The sequence below is a fragment of the Rhinolophus hipposideros genome (genome assembly GCF_964194185.1).
Source record: "Rhinolophus hipposideros genome assembly, chromosome: 4".
NCBI lineage: Eukaryota > Metazoa > Chordata > Mammalia > Chiroptera > Rhinolophidae > Rhinolophus > Rhinolophus hipposideros.
In genome coordinates this window covers 16,477,725-16,498,147 of record NC_138050.1, presented here as the reverse complement: position 1 = coordinate 16,498,147, position 20,423 = coordinate 16,477,725, and the positions used below count along the sequence as shown (strand labels likewise).

The window sequence follows — 20,423 nt, the reverse complement described above, 5'->3', positions numbered from 1 at the left end:
CTCCAGTACAAGGCAGTTCTTTCTAACGACAGTGTGCTTGGCTGGAAAGGTGAACGCTTTAGTCAGACAGTTGGAGTTCAAACTGGTTCCCCCACTTTCTCTGTGGGGATCTTGGGCAAGCAGCTTAACATCTATGAGCCTCAGTTTCTACACTGGAGAAAATGTAAAGTAAATGACAACTACCTTATAGGCTGAGGGGAAAAATGAGATCATGTCTGCAAAGTGTGTCTGACACCCAGTAGGTGCTTAATAAGTGCTCTTAGGACTTGGGCTTCGTTAGCTATCATCATTCCAGTGATCCCAGAAAACTTAGCTCAGGATCAGTTTTTTCTATCAATAAAATAAAATGCCACTCATAAATAGAATTAGAATATTTTATTAGTATGGCTGTATAGACAGTTAACAAGCTGTTTCAAAATAGAAGAATAAAGATCAAATAATCCAGCCATTAAAATAGAAATATTGTTCTTCTAATAGTAGGTATTGATTCAGCCATAAACCCCAATCATGCTGTGTTTTAAAACAGCTTGTCAGTCAGGGATAAAAAGGTACTGGAAATGTTCTACTTTTTAAGTTGAATAATGGGTACATAGGTGCATTTTTAGTCTACCTTATTAAGGTATAATATATACCGGGGCTGCCAAAAAATGTATACAAGTGGACAGTTTGGTCAACGTTGCTCAAGCAGTAGCTCACCATAATCAGAAGTGTCTGGACACTGATGGTAATCACTTTGAGCACCGCTTATAATTGCAGAAGTCAAACATGACTTGTATTCATCTTTTGTTATTGGTATATATTGAATATTACAATTTTAATAGTTTTTTCCTTTCTTAAAATGTATACTTTTTTTGGGCACCCTCTTTATGTACAACAAAATGCACCCATTTTAAGTATAGAGTTGGATGAGCTCTGACAAATGCATATGCAGGTACACTCACCATTACCATCAGGAAACAGAGCGTTTCCATCAGACCTTGTGCTTCCCCAGGCAATCACCTCCCCATCACCAGGCTTCCTACGTGCTCTCTGTCCCTATGTCTATTCTACGATCATCATTAAAATCATGCCTACATTTTATATAGATGCCTTTCTATACATGCTATATTTCATATTTTAAAAGTGAAGGCTGTATTTTGCCCACTAAAATTAACGACACATGCCAAAGACCTTATGAGGATTTCTTGGTGTGAAAGTGAAAAAGAGAAACCAACCAAACATTGTCTTTCCTTCACAGGACAGCAGTCTGGGCAGCTGACAGAGATGACCAGGATAAGCTGTACGATTCTAGACCCAATCTGACACTAACTGCATGGAGGTATGGGCAAGTCACTTCACTTGTCTCCATTTCATTTTATTATTTTTTCTTTTCAGGTTTTTTTGAAGGATTTGATTAACAAATACATTTTAATGCGTATCTACAATAACAGGAGTAGGAAACAAAAATGAAAAATTCCTTAAACTTGCTTAAGTATTATCAACCATGTTGTATTCAGATGAACAAGTTCCTTCTTTACAGCTGGAATGAGAAGTTAGGTATAAACTGGAGATAGCTACTTTCAGAAATTATGCTAAAAGGGGTGACAAACTCTTCATACCACATAAATGTCTTCCTCATAGTAACTTACTCATAGTAACATAGATCCTTACTCATAGTAAGGATCAAATAACCCTTGATCCTTACCAATTCTTTCTTTTTCTCTCTATATTTTTTATCATGCTTTAATTATAATAACAATTTTGATCACCTGCTGAATTCATCTTGCCTATAACAAATCTTGGCTAAATCATGTCTTCTGATTCCCCTGATCCTGCTCCTTAACAGTCCAGAGTTTTCTGGGAAAAGTCATGTAACAGTGCTGACTGAAACCACTATGAATGTCATTTCAGTTTATTCTTAACAGATGGTATCTATGGTCTCATATGAGTGGAGAGGCCATATAATTTTTCACCCAAATTGGTATGTCTTCAAAGGAGGTGCTATTATTCATTAGGCCAGGGCAACAGATCTAAACAAGTCTGTCCCCAGCAAACCTGGGTTTAAGATGACACTACTTATGAATATCCTATAAGAGCACTTCCTGTGACCTACGGTTCTCTTGAAAAATCAAAGTGTTACATAGCATTACAAACAGTGGTATGTCCGAAAGCTGAAGTCTTTGATCCAAAGGTGATGGGGCTTGTCCATCATGATTGTCATGTGGTAATAAAAGATTACAAACAAGGCTGTCCAGCTGCCATAAGAGAGAAGAGGTCTGAGACATTGGAACACAAGAGAATGCACACACTGAAACTATAAAACCACTTTGGAAGAACCCAGACAGCCTCATTATGAAAGCACTTAGCTAGGTAATCCTGTCTTTGTCACTCATTCTCTAAGAGGCAGACATTAAGGGCTCTATCAGGGTACATTACCTCAGAATTCCCACTGTGCAAATTTTATATGGAGATACCAAGTCTTCATTAACATACTGATTCCAAGGACTTTGCAGGTGGGGGTGGGGAGCTGCCAACTAAATTTCATGAAATAGATCAGACTTAGGCACATCAGCACTCAGTTATAGCATGGCACCCTTTAAAGTAATGCATAGATACAGGAAAGCATTAATTGTAACTATCTGAACAAACCACAGCTAAGCATTTATTACAAGACTATAACTACTGGAATGACTAGTGCGACTAAAATTACCTTTGATTTATCCAGGCTTTCTAAAGACTAGGAAAAAACACATAATTGCCTTAAATTGCATGCAGAGATTATCATCCACACGAGGGGACTGCACAAAGAGAGATCTGTTTGCCTTCAATTGCACAATCAGATTCCTTTGAAGTACATAAATTTGCATAAACAAAAAATTTTGGTTATTTATCCAAAAACCATGGTGCCATTTCAACCAAAATGAGCTGCCATGCTATTTAATTTATAAAATCGTAAAAGCAATTTAATAATGTATTGAAGGATCTTCATTACAAAATAAAATGCATTTTTATAAATCAAATGAATGACAACTATTTAATAAAACAGCTTTTAGAATGTAAGTATTTGTATTACAAAGGCAATATTCCAGAAAGTAAACTATTTGAATGCTCACCAATGGCTATTCATTCATGTCTCACTGGAGGGAATAAAATCTAGTAGAATTTAAATAGGCTATTGAATTAGATCACATATTATCAAGTGTACCAAAATTTTATATCAAAAATAAAAACCCAAATGTGTACATTTTTAAATAAGACACCTTGGAGAAATTTTAAAACTAGTCACTGTCGCTTGCTTTACAACACAGTTCTTAGAAATTGCAAACAGGTGAAAATCAAGACTAAACTGTGAAAACACCTGGGCCCTGCACCAACTTTCAGATAGGTGAGGGAAATAACATTAGTCCAGAATCTGCTCTGTCTCTGAGTCACCCCAAGGACTGCTGTCCAAATGCTCCCAATGCTGTCCAAATGCTAGATTCTCACTACAAAATCTCCTCTGGTCCATTCCCCCAGCTCTAAATATTCAGTGACACTATAACAGTGCATGGCAGGGACTCGGGCACTCCACCAAGAGCTCTGATTCCAATTTGGGCTCTGCTTTACTGGATCTACAAATGTACTCAGATTGCCTGACAAGTTTCCTTCTTGGCAACAAGGACACTACCTGCCTTGCAAAGTACCATGTTTTGCCATGTATACTGTGCTCCAGTGTATAATGCACACCCACATTTTTGGCCCAAACTTTCATGGAAAAAAATCTTCCGTTCTAATTTTTTAATTCAAATTTGTATTTGTTTACGGTACTTGTTTTTTGCATTATACAGGCATTTTAGCATTTACTTTTTGACATATTATTTATAAGAAATTTTATGTAACAACTAATTATAAAACACAAGAACAGATACAAGGTACAAGAAATTTTATGTATCGGTAACAAATTTACAATATAGAAGGCCAAGAACTCTTCCTCATTGCAAGTTCATCATAAATTCAACAAAACCGAGTATTGTATTCCTGGGTATTAATTTGCATATAGATATCGTTATTGATTTCTAGAGTTACACTTTTATCTCATAAGCATAAATAAAAGAATTAAAAACATTTACATAGATACGGAATTAGTACTACTACCCATGCATAATGTGCATCCTTATTTCTCCCTCACAAATTTAGACCAAAAAAAGCACATTATACAGGGCAAAATACAGTAGTTGTGAGGCTCGAAAGAGGAAACATCCTGGAGGATCCAGACAGTATCTCCTATCAGTTCCCTTATCAGTAAATTCAGGGTGATATGGAACCTACTATAAAGCTTTTAATGAACTAACTTCTAACCGAAGTTCAAAGTAAATGCCGGCTTCCAGGAAAACAGTGAGAAACGAAGAGACACATTTAAAGCTACATATTTATTCTTAAATCTTTGCCTCAGACATTTTCTCGCTTCTTATATAAAAATTATTAGCTATACATCTTCAGATGTATACATCTTCGGTTGCTGAGAACATAGAAAGGTTCACAAATTGTTCTTTGCCAAGAGCATAACAAGGTAATGGATTGATTTATTTTAATCTGGAAAAGAATTTCAATCAGTGGCAGGACTCTTGCAGAGGACAGAGGAAAGCTGTACTCCAACCCTTCTTCTGAGGCCCAGCCCCTCCTTCACACCGCTCCGATCCTCAAGCCAAAAAACAAGCCTTGGTCTCAGGCACCTTTCTCCTGAATACACCATGTAGCCCCAGAATATGGCTCCTCATTCTCCACTGGGAGAATTCTGGACCTCCTCAGGATTTCCTTGTCCCAGTAAAGTCAAATCAGACCTAAGAGCACCGCTATAGAGAGGAAGGAATGGAAGTTGCATAAAAACTCAGCTGTGATCCTAGCTCAACCACTCACTAGAACATAACCCAAGGAACACCATTTAATCTGCTAGTCTGGGTTTCCTCACATGGAATTTAGCCTGGAATATGTAGAGCTGGAATAATAAAAACCACATACACTGCCAGCCGCCAGTCTGTCAGAAGAATATAAACAACGCTTACACACACTGAAAGCATGTATACTCAAGCGTCCTGGATATTAAGATCATTTCATTAATGTCACACTACTCTAGGAATTTAACTGGTGTTTTTGTGCCTTATCAGATTGAACCTCTTTTCTAAAGATAATGGAGTCCAATAATAATAACGGCAAACATCAGTGTGAGGCATTGACCTAAGCACTTTATACATATACTCATTCACTTATTCCTCACAATAATCCTATGATTATTATCCCCGATTTTATGATGAGGAAACTGAGGTACAGGGAGGTTAAGTAGTAGCCATGTCCTGGGAGAGCCAGGACTGAGACCTGGCCACAGTCTGTGCTCTTAGCCACTCCGTTCATGATATACTGACAGCTTCCAATTATTCATCTTCCTGAACAAAACGATGACACATAACGCCATGGGAATCTAGGAAGGCAAGTGACATCTATGGATCACAGCCTGAACTCTGCACCTGACTTCACGAATCGTCACCAAAACTCGGAGGGAGAAGAGTGTTTTGAGTTTTAATAAATTACACACCTGACATTCAGAGAGATTCCGTAACTTGCTTCAAATTGTAAAACTAATATATCGGGGAGATAATACCTTAAAAATATAAAAATTAAGTAGAGAAGGCTTTTGATTCCTTCCTGTCTCCCTCAGCAGGCATCTCCTGAGCCAGCTCCTCCTTGGTCTAGAAGCCTCATCAAGTCCCAGAGCCGACCCCTCTGACTTATGCCAACCCTTGCTCCCCATACCAGTGGGATGGGATCCCCATTCTGCTGGGCCCATTGACCAAGGGGCAGGAGGTGGGGAGGGAAACTTTCTGACCTTGGGTCAGAATGGCCAAAGGGGAAAGAATTATCCCCAAGAGGCAGGAGCTTCATTCACAGCCTGATCCCAAGATCTCCAGATTCAGAAATTCATGTCAGAACCAAGACTGCATTTTTCCAAAGAAATAATAAACCACCATTAACACGAAGGCCCACCTCTGCTAGGGTTAAATAGAGGGTTGGCGAGAGAACCAAACCACCACTTACTACTTGATTTCCACAGGAAAATGTATTCCAAGTTCTAAGAAAAACCTTGCTATGAAAGACCGTGGTGGACTTCTGGTTTGTGAGTCAGGGACTGCCCACATGCCTTGTAGTATTTCCAATCCAATTTACATGGGGCTCAGGCATGTCTCCCAAACCACATGCAGTAAAATCCTAAATTAACACATTTAATCTGTAACCACTATTAGTTTTATACCTTATTTTCTCCAGCTTGGGACCAGATGTTATTAAAGGTTTCACAGTATTTTTTGTTCTTTTAGGGACCTTCCACATCAGCCATGTATCTGGGTTGGTTTGATCCGAGAACTCTATAGAGTGAGGGAAGTCTTCCATCCATCCCAATGTTGCCTCCTCCTGGTGCCACGGAAACAACCCTTTGGTGTGAGGCTGTGAGACTGTGCATTGGCTCAGGTACCCACCAACTTGCTGTGTGACTTTGGTCAAATGACTTAAGCTCTGTGGGCCTCAGTGTCCTCAGCTATTAAATAAGGGAGAGATGTAAAAGGATGGTTTCTAGATATCTAAACTCCCTCTTCAGGCTACAATAGACAAGAAAGCCATTTCAGGGGCAAGTGAATTTGAACTAGATATAGGAAGTTGAGTGAAACCTAGATAAAAGCTATAAGAGTGTAGAGTTATTGAGCTCCCACTACACTTAAAACAAACACTTAGCCAGAATTAAGTACTACATATATCACACATATTTAATACATATATTTACATATAAATCCCTTGGAGCAATACCCGGCACAGCAAAAGCACTTGATGACATCACCAGCTGTTATTATGATCATTGTCTTCACAACAACACTACTAGGTCCATATTATTCCCATTTTACCAGTGAGGAAACTGATGTTCAGGGTTTAAATTTCTGGTCAGGGAGACACAGTTTATAATCAACAAAGCCAACATTGGGACCCAGGTCTTTGAGGCTCAAGAGACTATTTTTAACCTCTAAGCTATACTGATGGAAGAAGAGGGAAGAAAAGTCCCTTTGGTGAAGGGCTAAACAGCTTTATCTGAAAATGACACTTAGCAATGAGAATGCCACACATGTACAGTACTTTCAGATACGTTATTTCTTTAATCCTTATGCAATTTTGAAAAGTAGGTAGAACTACGTACGGTATGTCTCTATTTTCTTAATCATCCACAGCTCCTTACACATGATAGGTGCTCAAAAACTGTTTAATTTTACTATATTGGCTATTTTTCCGGCAATACTTGATACATTAAAATCCCCATCTCCTTCATAAACCACTATAACTCATCTGATTTCTGGATATAACACTGGTTATCAAACACTTGGAAATGTTGATGAGAGGCAACCTCACCTTTGTTTTAACTATTGTTGAAAGAAAAGAATGACTCTAGGGACTAGCCACACACCAAAAGGAAGATTCTAAATTTCTGAGAGATGGTGAAAGGGCAGGGGGGGCCCAGACAAGTCAAGTCACCCATTTTTAAGTATAAAGGTGGCTCTTTCCCCATTTCATGGTACCTTCACATCACGTGCTCAATCGCATTTACTGAGGCCAAGTAGGAACACCATGAATGCCGTGCTAGATCCTGGGAACGAGATGGAGAACAAGACAGGCCTGGTCCCGGCCTCGTGGAAGGGCCGCCTTGTACAGGTACAAAGCCAGTCTACCCAGGATTGGGGCGGGGGGAGCTGTAGCCACCAGCCACCAGGGGTGCAGGTGTGCTGGGCTGAACTGTGTCCCCATAAATTCATGTCAAAACCCTAGCCTCTAGTACCTCAGAATATGATTGTATTTGGAGACGAGGCCTTTAAATTGATAATTCAAGTTAAATGAGCTCCTATGAGTGGGACTTCATCCAATGTGACTCATGTTCTTATATGAAGAGGATATCTGGAAGCACAAAGAGACATCAGAGATGTGTAGGCACACAGGAAAGGCCATATGAACACACAGGGAAAAGGTGGCCACCTACAAGCCAAAGAAAGATACCTCCCAGAAAACCAGCCCTGCTGACATCTTGGACTCTTAGCCTCCAGAAGTGTTAGAAATAAATTTCCATTTTTTAAACCACCCAGTCTGTGGTGTTTTGTTTATGGCAGTCCAAGCCAACTAATACAGTAAGTGACACTGTGAAGTAAAAAGATGCTTGTGAGAATAAGGTCATCACCAAGAAAAGGGCAGCAGATCAACAAAACTTGCACACATAGGGGATGACACCACGATAGATCCAAGATGATGGATTAAAACTGTAGAAACTAGGAAAGAATGCAGAAGAGATCCAAGATGGCGGAGTAGGTAAATGCTGTGCTTGCTTCATCCCGTGAACACATCAAAATTACAACTAAATGATAGAACAATCGGCCTGGAGAACCATCTGAAGTCTAGCTTAATAGAAGTTTTATAACTAAAGATATAAAGAAGCCACGTTGATGAGTAAGAAGAATGGAGATGCGAAACAGGCTGCGCCCACACCCACATATGGCGGTTAAAACTCGGGAGAGGTATCTCTGCCAGAGGTTCCCCACCAAGGAGCAACGCACCCCAAACCCCCACACCAGGCTCCCTAGCCAGGAGTGCTGGTGCCAAAGAGGAGCCCCCACAACATCTGGGAGTGAAAAACAATGGGGATTTCTACCCTCCAGGTGGGACAGAAGGCAGCGGGAAACCCAGACATCCCCTTTAACAGCCCTCGCGCAGATTCACTCGCTCCCAAGTACTCACCTTGGGCTCTGGCGGGGGGGTAGGGGAGGGCTGTGTCGGTGACATATAGGGAGAGACAGAGTTATGTAATTTCAAGGTGAGGACTGAAGGGACAGTCAACATTTTCCGTGTGGGGCCCTCCTCCATGCACCAGGACAGGCAGGTGCCATCTTTTCTATGTTGAGCCCGCCCCTACTGGCCAAATCTAAATCTGATTAGCCTGGTGAGCTCCGCTGCTCCACCCTGCTGACTCCCTAGACCCTGCCTCACCCAACTTGGTTACCACAGGAGGCTTTATCAATGGCTAAACTCTACAGAACCAGGAGATGGAGCAGGCCTCAGAGTGTCCTGGCTTTTTGCAGAGCTACCCTAGACCAAGTACTAGTGGCAGCCATCCTCAGTTTGCAGTGTGGCCCCTCCTACCGTATTTCCCCCAAAACAAGATGGAATCTTATATTAATTTTTGCTCCAAAAGACACGTTAGGGCTTATTTTCAGGGGATGTCTTCTTTTTTCATGCACAACAATCTGCATTTATTCATGTACAGCAATCTACATTTTTTCATTTATTTGTGTACAACAATCTACATTTATTCAAGTATAGTCATGTCATCTTCTTCTGGAACATTGTCATAACTCTCCAAACCCCGAATTCCAGCTTGAATTTTTTGCAACTCCATTTCCTGTAGAACGATTGGACCCAATCTCTCATGTCCAGCAATAGAGCTCTCCTTAAATGAGCACTTCTTGTCCATGAGCACTTATCCTGCTCATAGTGCATTGGCAACACAGCTGTCAGTGATTTTATCCCATGAATTCTTCACCCAAGTCACGACCTCTTGCAGGCTAGGCTTCACAAAGTTTCCACGCTGATTTCTCTCCCTTTTATCTTCAATGTAGTCGTCGATTTCCATGCACAAATGGTCCTTGAATGTCTTGCTTATTGCAATATCAAGAGTCTGGCAATAGGCAGTCATTCCTGCAGGAATCATTATTTGATCTATTCTTCTCTCTGCCAGGAAGTTCTTCATGTCTTTAGCGTGGCGAGTGCTGGCTGAATCCGAGGCTAGCAAACCTCTTTGGCCACTTTGCAAAACAAGTGTCAGCATTAAATTGACCCACTTCCTTATAACTGTTTGTGTGCACCAGATTTTTTTGGTTTCAAGAACATAAATGCCTGAAACACGTTCAAACTTATCTTTCTTGCCCTTACTGATGGTTAGAGGTGGGGCTTTCTTTCCATCCAGATGAATTGCCAAAATACAGATAACATATGCACTTTTGTAACCAGCGAAGGAATTGTAGATTGACGAAGAACCCCTCTGATCAATTGTCATTTGAGATCCTTGGCCCATAAACACTGCAGTTTCATCCACAGCAATCATGTTGGAGAGTTGGTATTTAGAAAAGTGGATGCTATCCACTTTTGAATGCAATTGCACGTTTAATAACTGCAGAATCTTCCAGCTTGAACAGTGTTGTCAATCTTAGAGACAGTTCATATCACTGAAGGAAGCCATGCAGCCAGTGTTGTGATGCTTTGAATTCTTCTGGGGATATTTCTAACTGTGCTGCCATTGCAAGGGCAAATGCTTGAATGTCAGCCCTACGCACAACCAAAGCCTTTGCTCTCCTGTCAGCAATCCATTCACAGATGATGTCTTCCAGCTCAGGAAATAATGGTTGCCGACCTGACCGACACTTGCGCTTCTTAGTATTTCCCTCGTCCACCTGTTGACTGAGGTTATTGTATTCTGCTCACCATTTTTGGACCATTCGGAGATCCAACTTCTTCTCTTTGTAGAAAGCCATATATTCTTGCCCCGGGAGTCCTCCACGATTCCCTTCTTGTACTCAACAGAATAGCTCTTCCTTTTTGCACTCATCTTGTCTGGGGGTCCAAATATTATTCCCTTTAAACCTACCATTAAATCAAGTGCTAATTGAAGACTTGACAGAAGTGGCAACAAAAATGATGGCAGTTAAAAATGATGGTCCACACAAAAGCAACTAAAATTGCAGGCACCAAAATTCAGAAAATGGTTCTTTATTTCACACAAGTGCATTAAGTATGTATGTTACAATACATGACATATTGAATTATGAAGATTCATATTAGACACAACCACGTCTGTTCATTATCAAGTGCGCAAGCTATACGTGCATTGTGTCTGTACTCCTATTGGTCATTCGGCAATAGTCTCGAGTTCATCCATTTACATAGGTGTTTACCTCTCGTCTGAAGGTGCCTACTTGGGTATTTAGAAATTCTTAATTATAATTTATATTATCATTTATTTTAAGTATTAATGTCAATAATATTATTTATTTATATTCAATTATATATTAATACTATGATTTTATAATTCAATACGTCTGTTGTGTGTGGCAATGGACGTACTAAATGCATCCGTCTGGCTGACGATCTTAACTGGGGCTTATTTTGAGGGTAGGGCTTATATTACAAGCATCCTGAAAAATCATGCTAGGGTTTATTTTCCAGTTAGGTCTTATTTTGGGGGAAATATGGTACGTGCCTCCAGGTACAGCACAGGCAGCAATCAAATGGATCCTTTGTGGCTCCTACCAGCTACTCTCTGGCCAGTCAGAGGCAGTCACTGACCTGGGACTGCACCACAGTTCCTCCCAACAGGCCCCCAAACCAACATATTTGGAGGTTGGCTTCAGGCCACAGCAGAACATCACTAATTAACCCCACAAGTGGGACACATAAAAGATGGTCTCAACAGGCAACAGAGACCAATGGGGCAAATCCCACTCTATGGAGTAAGCCCCCTGCACAGCAGCGCATAAGCTGTAGACAAAGCCCACAGCCAGTCAGCCTGAGGGTCAATACCACCCACTAACATGCAAAGAGCAGTCAAGGCTCAACTATAACAGGAAGGCACACACAGCCCACACAAGGGACACTCCTGGAGCACCCAGAGCAGGTGACCAGAGAGATTGTGCCAGGGACCCACAGGGCACCTACTACATAAGGCCATCTGGCAAGACTGGGTGACATAGCAGCCCTACCTAATACACAGAAACAAACAGAGAGATGCAGCCAAAATTAGTAAACAAAGAAATATGTCCCAAATGAAAGAACAGGAGAAAACTCCAGGAAAAGAACTAAAAAAATTATGACGGCAGGCAACCTACCAGATACAGAGTTCAAAAAAATGGTTATAAGGATGCTCAAGGAACTTAGTGAGAACTGCAACAGAGATAGCAAGCATAAAAAAGGACATGGAAACCATAAAAAAGAACCAGTCAGAAGAATACAATAACTGAAGTTAAGATTGCACTAGAAGGAATCACCAGCAGGCTAGATGAAGCAGAGGATCAAATCAGTGACTTGGAAGACAAGTTAGCAGAAAATACCCCATTCGAATAGCAAAAGGAAAAAAGAATTAAAAAAAAAAAGAAAGAAAAAAACAAGGATAGTTTAAGAGACATCTGGGACAACATCAGGCATAAAAACATTCACATCCTAGGGGTAGCAGAAGGAGAAGAGGGAAAACAAGACATTGATAATCTATTTGAAGAAATAATGACTGAAAACTTTCCTAACCTGGCAAAGAAAATAAACATACAAGCCCAGGAAGCATAGAGCATCCCAAAAAAGATGAACCGAAACAGACCAACACCAAGACACATTATAATTAAAATGCCAAAGGTTAAAGACAAAGAGAAAATCCTAAAAGCAGCAAGAGAAAAGCAGTCCGTTACCTACAAGGGAGCTCCCATAAGACTCTCAGCTGATTTCTCAACAGAAACTTTGCAGGCTAGAAGAGATTGGCATGAAATATTCAAAGTTATGAAAAGTAAGGACCTACAACCAAGGGTACCCTACCTAGCAAGGCTATCATTTAAAATCAAAGGACAGATAAAAAGCTTCCTAGACAAGAAAAAGGTAAAGGAATTCATCACCATCAAACCATTATTACAAGAAATGGTAGAGGAACTTCTTTGAGATGGAAAAAAATTTAAAAGATCAAAAATTTAAATAATAAAGTGGCAATAACTACATACATGTCTACCAACAATTGCTTTCAATGTAAGTGGATTAAATGCTCCAATCAAAAACCTATGGTGGCTGAATGGATAAGAAAATGAAACCCTTACATATGCTGCCTATAAAAGACTCACTTCAGATCAAAAGACACAAACAAACTGAAAGGAAAGGGATGGAAAAAGTTACTTCATGAAAATGTAAACAGCAACAAAAAGCTGGCATAGCAATACTTATACCAGACAACACAGATTTCAGAACAAAGGCTATATCAAGAGACAAAGTAATCACACGTCCTGGTCTTTATCTGAAAAAACCCAAAATGCTATTTCGAGGGGATGTGTTGTGCATCCATATGTTCATTGCAGCATTGTTTACAATGGCCAAGATGTGGAGGCAGCCGGGGTGTCTGTCGATGGCTGTATGGATAAAGAGGAGGTGGTACATATATACAATGGAATATTGCTGGGCCATGGGAATGGGTTCTTGCCATCTGTGGCATCATGGATGGACCAGGAGGGTACAGTACTGAGTGGAGTATGTCAGACACAGAAATACAGATGCAATGTGATTTCGTTCATATGTGGAATCTAAAGAACAAAATAAACAAACAAAACAGTTACAGACTCATAGATACAGAGAACATTTTGATGGTTGCCAGATGGGACGGAAGGAAGTTCGGGTGGTGAGTGAAAAGGGGGAAGGGATTAAGAAGTACAAATTGGTTGTTACCAAGTAGTCATAACTGTTTATGATGTCAGATGGGTACTAGATTTATAGGGGTGATAGATGGGAGGGGGTTGTGAGGCAGGATGAAAAAGGTGAAGGGATTAAGAATTACAAGTTGGTAGTTACAAAATAATCATGGGGATGTAAATTACAGAATTGAGAATATAGTCAATAATATGGTAATAACTATGTATAGTGCCCTGTGGGTACTAGAATAGTCAGGGGTTCACTTCTTAAATTATATAAATGTTTAACCACTATGCTGTACACCTGAAATTAATATAATATTGAATGTCAACTGTAACTGAAAAGTTAAATAGGGGGCTGGGAATGTGAAGGGCAATAAGTGGTCCAAATTTCCAGGTATAGAACAAATAAGTCATGGGGATGTAATGTACAGCATAGGGAATATAGTCAATAATATTGTGATAGCGTGGTACGGTGTCAGATGGTTGCTGGACTTATCACGGTGATCACTGCTTTAGGTATACAAATGCTGAATAACTATTGGGTACACCTGAAACTAATATAATATTGTATGCTAACTATATTTTTAATAAAAATATATTCTTTTTAAGTGTAGAGACTAAAAGTGGGCTGTGAGTGGGAAAGAGGAGACAGAATAATCTACTGATGTGTATCCAGCACTTTCTTTCTGTGATAGGCATGGAGGGCACATAAAAAAAATAAGGAAAAACCCCTGCCTAGCCAGACCACATAGGCCAGTAAAGGAGGAAAAAGCTTACACATGGGAAAAGTACCAAAAAAGGAAGGCAATAACTAGCAAAAAATGCCATAAGGAAATAATGCTAGGGGACCTTAAGGCTGTGCATGATTCACCACTCAGCTCTACAGGAAGGGGCTGGCAGGGAGCCTCTGTGTTGTGAGCAGGCTCAGGTACTGGGCACAATGAGAGTGGGGTAAGTAGAATCTTACAGGGCAAGGAGGGGGCGGGGAAGTGAAGGAAATGACCTGGAAAAGTGAAATGAAGGCAATCTAGAGGAAGGCCAACTCAGGCAGTCTGCGGAGGATGCTATATTTGAACTTGTCTCTGTTGCCTGCAGAGATAAAGGGAGTGAAATCACGGCTAACCTGATGGAACCAGGTCAGACGTATTAATGCTACTCCTAATGCTATGCCACCAACATCCAAAATATCAAAGACTATTAGAGGAATACACTGTGTAGCAAAACGCCATGTCTTGCACTGCAGGGCCAGCTGTCAAAAGCAAGGCCACAGGAGAAGCCAGACAATTGAAAAACTAAGGTGGGGCTTCTTTCTGACCATCTGGGGAGAACAATGAAGAAGAAATTGAGGACTCACTGAGCTGGAGGGCTCCTGGCCCTGTTTCATTTCCCGGGTCTTAGGTCTCCTCCAGCAAATAGACTGAGGTAACACAGCAGAAAGAAGAATAGCAAATATCAAAGAAGATGCCAAAATTGTCTAGCCTGACCCTGGTGACTTAAAAATGTCCTGGAAGACTTTCAGGTACCGTAAACTGAGTTGGCTCAGTGTCAACATCATATTAACAGAGGAGCAATTGTTTCTCAATGGGCAAAAAAGTAAAATTTTCTGTTTTGCAAATCAAACATTGTGCTTCTCTAATTTGTTTTTTTTCTTTTTCCGCCACCTATATCCTTCTTTATGGCCAGTGAAGGAGGGTGTGGTTGGGGCAAACCATGAACATACACAGAAATCTGACTATGAAAGCGCTTCCCTTCTATTGCATTGCTGGAGTAAGCAAGTGAAGCCAAATTCTCACAGTTCATCAACTCTCTGTTCATGTAAACATTCTCCCTTTATTTTTGAATTACTTTGTGGGAACAGATGGCTTCCAAATGTATGACTTCTTACTACAGTATATGGAGGCATTACTACTGAACTCTTAAATTAAGATGAAGAAAACACAGGTGTGCTTCAAGTTTGCCTCTATATCAGTAGGCCTAGTTTTCTATTATTGGTAGGCTGATGTGGAATTCTGACCTTTCTTTTTTATCTTTTCTTTTCTCGCCTCTTTTTTCTTTTTTTTGGTTAAACAATTCACATCACACACCAAAAAAAACATCTGAAATATAACAGCAACTGAAAATTCTGGTGCATAAAAACTTTCACTCAACAATAAAAGAGTCACAGTAATGGAAGCCTCTGAACTTCCTGTAAGTTATACATAAATAAAGGCATCAGATATGGAAATATAGTTGAAGTTTATGTCTTACATCCTTAAACCTTTTATAATTATAATTTTATAATTTGAAATAAACAGTGCAATTAACACCAACTTACCTTAATTCCCACAACTGACACAATAATTGAAAGAGTCCACAAATGGTGATCTCGGTAGCATTACCAGATCTAAGCTCAGGCCAGTTTCTACTGATGTCTTTCTAAGGCAGAAGTCTAATTTTCCAAAACGCTAAACCAAATCTGGAAAGTAGCATCACAGTTTCTTTGTGAAGCATAGACAAAAGCTCAAGTTATGAAGCCTGACTGACGAACCTATAACCACCTTAACGAAGAGTTAATAGCATTTCTGCCATTTAAATTGCCAAATTTCTTGAAAAGCATACTCAGTACAGCACCTGGGGAGAGAAGACTCTGGGAGACATTAAGAGAAAAGTAAGTGCTGCCCAGTCCGAACATAAAAAGTCTTTATAGTTACATCTCTGTTGGCAGAGATAGATAAATAGATAGATAGGTAGGTAGATAGACAGATGTGAGGAAGGGAAAAAATAGAAAAGTACACATAAAAGAGGGAAACAATTTACAGTTAAATAAGCAATGATGAACTTGAGCAACAGGATAGAAAGTCTATCCTGAAGGACAGCAAAAGCAAATGGAAAGTGACCTCTGAACGGATCAACATAGACATGGATTTCAAAAGGTATCTACCCTTTAGATGCTTACACCAAAAAAAAACCGCTAAATCACAACACGAAAAATTTGTTTGCAACAAAACACACACAAAAATGTAGTGTTATTTAAATAAAGTTTAAAATAGTAAGGCGTGCCAATTAGCCTAATAACAACACACATTCACCAAAAATCAAATGAGACGTTGCAGCGACTGACAAACTATCCAGTAAAATTATTTCAATGATGAAGTTCAAACTTTGGGCTAAAGTGAAACCCTCAGGGTCCAATCACTAGTTCACCATCTAAATCGGGGTGCGATCTTGAGCATGTTACCTGACTTTTCTTAAACACCATCTCCCCAGCAGTAAATGAGGCTATGAATAGGCTTCTAAAGAGGATAGAGAGGAATAAAGCAGATAAAGTACTTGGCACTCAGCAGGGTGCACACACCAAGTGCTAATCTTGGCTCTTGTATTCATACTTCTCCCATTCAGCCAGTGTCACCTGTACCACCACCAGGCCTATATGGATCAGTTTTTCTTTCCCCTTCTCCCCTGCAAAAAGACCCGACCCTGACAACAAAACTATTTTAACTCAAACATGAGTAAATCAATAGGCTCAGAGTGAGGGCCTGAGTAAGAGTATTTTTCCTTACTGGACAGACCGTTTAGATATCTACTGAGCAGCCCAGGGCCTCTATGTTTCTGTGTTTACATCTGTTCAGATAAGCTACATTGCCCAAGAGTGAAGTTCTGCATAGGTGGCTGCCAGAAGAGGTACTTTTACAAGGCATAAACTCAATGGCCTGTACTATAAAACTGAACAGTGAGGAAAATCTTTCTACATCACTCCTTATCTTACAAAATTGATGAAAAAATACACTTTCCATCTTAGGTCTTTAAGGATCTTCAGTGCAATTCCGATTTTAAGAGATATTCTGTAAACTAAATATTAACCCAGGAGAAAACGCTGTCTTTATTGTATATGTTACTACTCATACTATCCACTCTACTAGAACTCTTTATATAAAGGAAATGTCAACACTGTGCAAATTGGAGGTAATTTTAACTTTTGCTTTATTTTGGTTTTTACTCTTTGAAATACAGAATGGAGCTCAGCAAATGTCTTTAGAACAAAGGGCAGAATACATTTGGTTTACACGCAAAGATATTTTGCAGAAGCAACTCTTAACACATTCAGATACTCAAATTTCATGTAAAAGAGCTGACTACATTGAATACTCTTTTATCTTTATCGGGTTGTCTTAAGTTTCTACAAACTTTTGGTGACACTCCCCCTCCCATAATTAATATTGCATTTTTTTCTTTACTTGAGTTAACATTAAGAATCTGATTTTTAACTCTTAGAAATTTCTGAGTATGAAACATGTGCAAATGAAGTTCATAATTAAAAGCTTGTAAAACTCACAACCTAAGCTCACCACAAGCAAGCAAGAGAGGAGAATTGGAATATTTGTAAGCATTTATCTCACATAGCAGGTTCTTAACTGAAAGACGTCCTTGCTTTTAAAAGCACGGGTTTTCTCAAAGAAATGCCAACACAGCAGACACATCAAGTTCACCCAGCTTTGGAAATACAGGGCAGCATAAGTGAAGTAGAGGAACAACTTTCACGCCCCACTACTGAAGGCACAAACAAGTTATTATTGGTCATGCCAGCTCCATTTTTTGCAGTCATATCCAACCCTTCCATTGTTCATAGTACACTCTATGGCAAAAGGGAAGTAGTACTTAGACTTTTTTAAGTTAATGTTTCAGGCAATTCTTGGAATAACTGCCACTTGAGAAATGTAACTAAGAGGTCCCATCAAGAGATTCCCCAGCTGTTGACAGCTCAACTCTGGAAATTCCCTCCTTTTTTGCCCATTCCTTACTATCCCTAAATCCAAATTACAAAGTTTAATGACCCTGAAATGCCCCTTTCGGCTCCAATGAACTCAGAACTCTGCCTAAATACTCACTGGGACCCTTGATAAATGTTTATTGAATTAAGTGGGGGAAGACACTAGAAACCTAGCTCCAAAAGCCAATGGCTTGCTCCCCTGACCCACACACCCCTTCCTTACCCCACAAGAGCAAACTGGGAGACCTGGAGCTGAGAGTTCAAACAAGATCCAGGGGGTCTGACACTGGGCTCACGAGGGAATGACAGCCAGAAGGTCTAGGCCGTGGTTCCAAAAAGTGGCACACGCTGCCCTGGGAAATGTTGGGCGCTTGGCAAGATAGGAACCCTCCCCCAGGGAGCTGAATCAGATGGTAAGAAACCAAGTCAGTTCTGTAGGGATTCCCAAGGCCTGAATCGCGTCCTCCCTGCTTATAGACCCCGCACCAGTAACTCCAACTACCAGGAGAAAGCAGACGTCTTAGAAATATGTCAACACATGACATAACTTGAAAAAGCTGGCTGCTCATTGGCGCGAGTTACAACTTGTCGTGCTCACACAGGAAAACCGGCTCACTTTAATTACTTTTCTTTTAATAATGCCATGCCGTCCCTTTCAGGGCCCCCGCAAATATCGGGTTACTGAGAACTAGGTAGCCTCAGAGGTAGGAAGCAAAACATGTGGGCGGTTAGCTAAAAGCAAGGAACTAAGGAGCCGACCGCTGGTGAAGGGGCTGCGGTTTCGGATTCACTACAATCGCAGCGACTCTTAGATCGCACAGGCGCAGGAAGAGGAAGCCTTGGCACCTCCTCGCAGTGGGCACCAAGTTGCCGGATCGCTCGGTGATGTCACGGAGGGGCCTCGCGGCACGGCGCCGATGTGCTCGGGTCGGCTTAGGGCGCGCCACCTTTGTCTGGGTTTCCCCACCAGGATAGGCGACGCCCCGACGCAAAGAGGGCTTGCCTGGGTCAGAGGCGCAGACGCGGCGCTCGGATGCCCAGCCCTGCGCTGGGCCCAGGAAGCCGGCGCGGCAGCCTGAAACCTCCCACTTCCACTGCGCGCCCGCAAGTCCCAGCACAGCGGCCAGTGCCCCGGCGGAGCCGCCTCAGGATGGGGAGCCGGTGACCCGCGCACTCGCAGGCAGAGCGGCCGATGCACCCCAGCTCTCCGGGGCTGCACAGCCGGTCGCCGGGCGAGGTGGGAGTCACCGTGCCCTCCGCGGGGCCCGCCTCTCCCGTGCCCACGCGGTCTCTTACTCGGGAGAGCACGGGTCGATGGGCCCCCCAGCGAGGCCACATCTCCTACTGGCTACCGCGCCGGGGAAAGCACGACAGACAGCCATTCACACCCACTGCCTGCCCCTCTCACCTGCCTGCACCGTGTCCGAGAGGTCATGCCCGGGAGCCGCAGTCCTGGGAAATTCCTTCAATTTCCTGGCGCTGAGGTTCAACCCCCCGGAGTTGGCCGCTTCCTCCAGCGCGCGCTCCAGCCCCCGGTTCAAGGGCAGGTTGAAGCCCCCACTGCTGCCACTGCTGCCTCCCCCACCCCCGCTGTTGGCTCCGGTTCCTCCGTGGTGCTGATAGTGGTGGTGGTGGTGGGGATGATGGTGTGGGTGAAGAGTAGCCACCGAGAGGGCAGAGACGAAAGGTTGGGGTTCGCTTCCCAGCGTCGCCATCTTCTCCCGCCCCCCCAACCCCGCCCCGCCGCTCCTGCGGAGGGGTCACAGCTCTTCCTCGGGAGGGGGAGTCGGCACCTCGGACCGATTCCCTGCAGCGCTCCACCGAAAGATGCTGGAAGAAGAGGACGAGGGTGTGGCAGGCGCGCGGAAAGAGGAGGCGGGCGAAGAGGAGGCAGTAGCAGCTCGGTCTCGAGGGTTTCCTGTCCCCGGGAAGCTAAGGACTGCGGCGGCGGCGGCAAGCAGCGCGCATGTGTCTCCACCCGCCGCTGCTCCCTCCTCTAGGCGGCGATCCCCTCCTCCGCCCGCCGCTCTCTCCTCCTCCTTCCCCCAAGCTGTCAGTCCAGCCCCGAGACTTCCTCCGTGGCTAGCCCGGCTGGCACGCGCTGCTTCGCTGCGCTCGGCCCAGCAGTCGGGGTACGAGGGGTGGAGGGTGGGGGATGAAGGATGGGGGATTGTGCGGGGGTCATTTTCATTTAGATCCCGAACTCCTCTGGC

At 42.2% G+C, this 20,423-nt stretch overlaps 1 protein-coding gene across 4 annotated transcripts in view; it reads right to left on the bottom strand.

Moving 5' to 3' along the window:
• LRCH1 (leucine rich repeats and calponin homology domain containing 1) overlaps positions 1 to 20,204 on the bottom strand; it is a 198,208-nt gene extending 178,004 nt beyond the window's left edge. For all 4 annotated transcript variants that reach the window (XM_081047090.1, XM_081047088.1, XM_081047087.1 and 1 more), the window contains exon 1: positions 19,619 to 20,204. In XM_081047090.1, coding sequence (XP_080903216.1) covers positions 19,619 to 19,925 — 307 coding nt within the window. In that variant the 5' untranslated portion in view covers positions 19,926 to 20,204. The remainder of the gene's footprint in view (positions 1 to 19,618) is intronic.
• Between the last annotated feature and the right edge of the window lie 219 nt (positions 20,205 to 20,423).